Source organism: Oryza brachyantha, chromosome 8, assembly GCF_000231095.2.
Source record: "Oryza brachyantha chromosome 8, ObraRS2, whole genome shotgun sequence".
Taxonomy (NCBI): domain Eukaryota; kingdom Viridiplantae; phylum Streptophyta; class Magnoliopsida; order Poales; family Poaceae; genus Oryza; species Oryza brachyantha.
The window spans coordinates 10,052,271-10,056,018 of NC_023170.2; the positions used below are offsets into that span (position 1 = coordinate 10,052,271).

General features: G+C 50.5%; 1 protein-coding gene across 1 annotated transcript; it reads right to left on the reverse strand.

Moving 5' to 3' along the window:
• Positions 1-242: 242 nt before the first annotated feature.
• Positions 243-2,649, reverse strand: LOC102721388. Its single transcript, XM_015840381.2, has 2 exons — positions 2,308-2,649; positions 243-2,215 (listed from the first exon to the last, which is right to left on the reverse strand). Exons 1-2 carry the CDS (start codon positions 2,318-2,320, stop codon positions 672-674), a joined length of 1,557 nt encoding a protein of 518 aa, XP_015695867.2. The 5' UTR covers positions 2,321-2,649; the 3' UTR covers positions 243-671.
• Between the last annotated feature and the right edge of the window lie 1,099 nt (positions 2,650-3,748).

A 3,748-nucleotide genomic window follows, 5' to 3' on the forward strand; every position in this document is an offset into this window, starting at 1 on the left:
CCGTACCTTTGTCATTGGTATATGGATCGAGAGTCTATTGGCCCACTATCAATGTCGAAGTTACGTGATACCAATGTCTGAAGTTACGGATTTCAATTGCACTTTTGTTATTGATCAAATGTTTGATTTTTTGTTGTTCTATCAAACATGCGCCCAGTGCATAGGGGTTGAGAGAGATGGCGTGCATGAGCTTTTTAACTTGTGTGTACGCCTTCAGATTATCATCGAACAACAGTGACCGGATTTGATTGATGTAATTAAAATTTTTAAACATTTGATCACTAGGCGGACCCTTGCAAATATAGACAAACCATATCCCGTGCTTGCGCGCTATTAGAGCATCCATGCATACCGTCGAAGGTGACAGCCTCCAGATCCAGGCCGCTCCGATCTACTGAAAATTAACCTGCCATCGTCTTTCTAGCACCCGTGTTCCCGGGCACCATGCTCTCTATTAAGCCTCACAAAGCTGTGTCGACCATAGAATTCCTCAAACTACGCGAAGAAAACGTCAAAAATGTATCTAGTTTACTATACAATGAAACTCCATCTGCTCCTATAAACTGCAACACACATGGACTAATACATATCTGCTAATAGATACATGTTGATACACGTCACACGCCCAGGTCCATGTCATCATGTTTCGAGTTTGATTTCGGTTAGTTCACTCATTTCTTGTAGCTCAGAACGGAGTAAACCGCCTGGACCACGGTGCAGACGAGCCCGACGACGGCCGCCACGAGGCCGACGGCCAGCCAAGGGTTGGCGAAGTACTTCTTCCTCAGCCACGCCATCCACCGCCGCAGCCGGCTGCGGAACCGCTTCTCCAGCTTCTGGCACACCGGCCTCAGGTAGTTTTGCTCCGCGTCGTCCGGCTCGAACACCGCACCCTTGCAGAGGTTGGCGAAGTGCCCGGCGACCTCGCTGTGGTTGCCGAGGCCGTGCACGATGACCCCCCGCCGCGACAGCAGCTCCACGTCCGCCGCCGTGCTCGCCAGCTGCGACATGAACACGCAGTACGCCGTCACGTGGCTCCCCGCCGCCACCGGGTTGCTCTGCTCCAGCGCCATCAGGTTGCGGAACAGCCGCCACGTCTCGGCGTCGATGCTCAGCTGGGGCACCTCCAGCGTGCCACCGCTGCCGCTCACCTTCACGTCGAGGATGCTGACGGCGGCGCCCTCGCCGCCATGATTCAGAGGCCGCTTCTTGAACGTTACGCCGGCGAAGTAGTAATCCAGTGCCGTGCGCCAGCGGCCGACGGCCATACCGCCGCCACCACCCTGACTGCCCGTTGGGCGCGCGAGTACGGTAGGCCTGAAGTGCATGTGCAGCAGGTGCAGAAGATTGGCCGGCTCCGGCGACCGTTCCGGTTCTTCCACCTTGGTCGGCGTCGCGATCGAGTATTTCCCCAAGAGACCATGTGCGCACCTCGCGAAGGCGTCCAACGCCGGAGTTCTGCTGTCCGGGAAGGCCATCTGGTAGATCCTGTCCACGACAATGAAGGGAATCTGGTTCTCTGCAAGGTAGAACACGTCGCGGACCACCTCGACGGTCTCCCGCCGGTGGACGGCGGATGCTTTCATCTCCACGGACGGCGCCGTGGGCTCATCGGGGCGACGCCGTACGATGCCGCCGAGTTGGCGGAGGATGTGCAGCAGCCGGTGCAGGAACAAACGCTTATGGCGTCCGCCCACGTGGCTCCGTCCTGGCAGGACGCCATTTACCGCTTCCGCCGTGTGCTCCTCCCCGTCGGGTCGGCGGCGCTTGACGACGACGTCGCCGAAGCCGACGAGGATGTAGCAGGCGTCGAGCAGCAGCCAACGCAGGAACTCCTTGCCCGGTACATCGAACCGATGCTTATAGCAGCTCCTCACGCTGTGCTCCATGCGCGCAAGCTCGACGACGCAGTCCTCCAGCCTCAGCGGCGCGGCCGAGTAGTCGGCCGCCGCCGAGATGACCTCCTGAAGTCGAACCATCTTGTCGGCGTCCCTGGCGAGGGCAGGGTGGACGCGACGGCTGTACGGCCCGATGGAGACGTGGTGCGGCACGTACTCCTGCTTGTCGACGTTGCGGGTCATGTCGGCGACCCTGTCGATGACGATCGGCGGCGGAGCAGATTCGCCGTCAGCCCGCTCCGTCGACGAGTTCATGCCGGCGAGTCCATCGCGCAGTTCTTGCGCCAATAGGGAAGCCATTTCGATGACATGTTGATCTGTGAAAGCATATAGATAGCAGAATTAAACTTGTGAGGTGATTAGCCATCCAAATTGTTGACCTGATCCAAGAAAGAGTCTTCGTTTGCACCTAGCGAGTTCATCTGAGCAGAACAACAAGTAGGATTACGCCCCTTTCTTCCTCCCTCGACTCTGCTGCAGCGTGCAGGCCAGCAGCAGCATACATATGCAGGAAAGCAGAGCAGCAATACTCCATGGATGGGATCGATGGCCAACACAGTGTATAGGGAAATTGGAGCCGTTGCAGCAGCGTACCTGCATAAAAATCTCAACCTTTTTCATTGGGATCAACGAGGGGAGATTCGCACGTAGGAGTTCACTGTCAGCTTAAGCACGGATTAACCGAAAGGTTTAGTTGGGGGACACACTGTGGATAATGATATCAGATGCTATTACAAGTCAGTCAAGCACTCTCGAGTCTCGACTCTCTTGACGGCTCGACAAGAGAGCTAGCTACACAAACACGATCATCATCTCACCGTCAATGCTGTAGACTTGTAGGCTGGAAGGTTGCGCGGATGCGTCACTGGCAACAGACAATCCGGTCACTCTATGCATGTCCAGTGGTCTCAGACTCTCAGCCCGTCAAGTTTTCACTTGTAGTAATAGTTAGTGCAGAATTGTTGAAATTTACTGTGAGGTCCTCATGTAGATTACGTACTCCGCACCGCAAACCATAACTTGTTCTGATTTTGTGCATGAGTGCTACTCTTCCTATCTCGGTGACCTTATCCCTATCGTACAGTGCACTGGCTCATTTCACTCAGTATAATTGTGATATATCCAACCGGCTAAACACATCTTCGTTTCAATGAGCCGACGAGATCCATGTGACACTCTCTCTACCCCTCCTTTGGTAATTCGGGCAATTTAGTTTCTTACCCCTATTTCGATCTCGATTTTACTCTTTTTTTAAGGTTTTCATTTTTACCCTAATTTTTTAAACTCAAGTCACAGTCCATCACTTTTTTCGATGGTGTATACTAACGGTGCTAAGTTAATCATTAAAGTATCATTTTACCCTTTGCCAGAAATTTTATTTTTATCTCTTAACAGTGTTTTTGTTGATGTATATATACTGGTGTGATTTAGAACAAGGGCAAAACTGCAAATGATAAAAAATATAGGGATAAAAATGAAAATTTTGACAAAGGGTAAAACGGTACTTTAACGGCTGACTTAACACCATTTGTACTCTCTATCCAAAAGAGGAGCAAACTATTGATTGAGTTCAAAAAAGCAGATGTAAAAATAAAACCCTAAAAATAAGGGGTAAAATCAATATTAGAGATCAAAACATGGGTAAAAAAAAATTATCCCTTGATAATTATGCACTATAAAATATGTAGCAGAAGGAAATGGGAAGATCTATGGAATACAACATATATTTGCGTAAAGTAACTTTCATTAAATTTGACCTTATAAAGTTTAAATTTTATGCTAATATTATATAATGTAAATATATTTTTAAATAAAAGTGTTCTTACAATGCGTGAACTTGATCTTTTAGT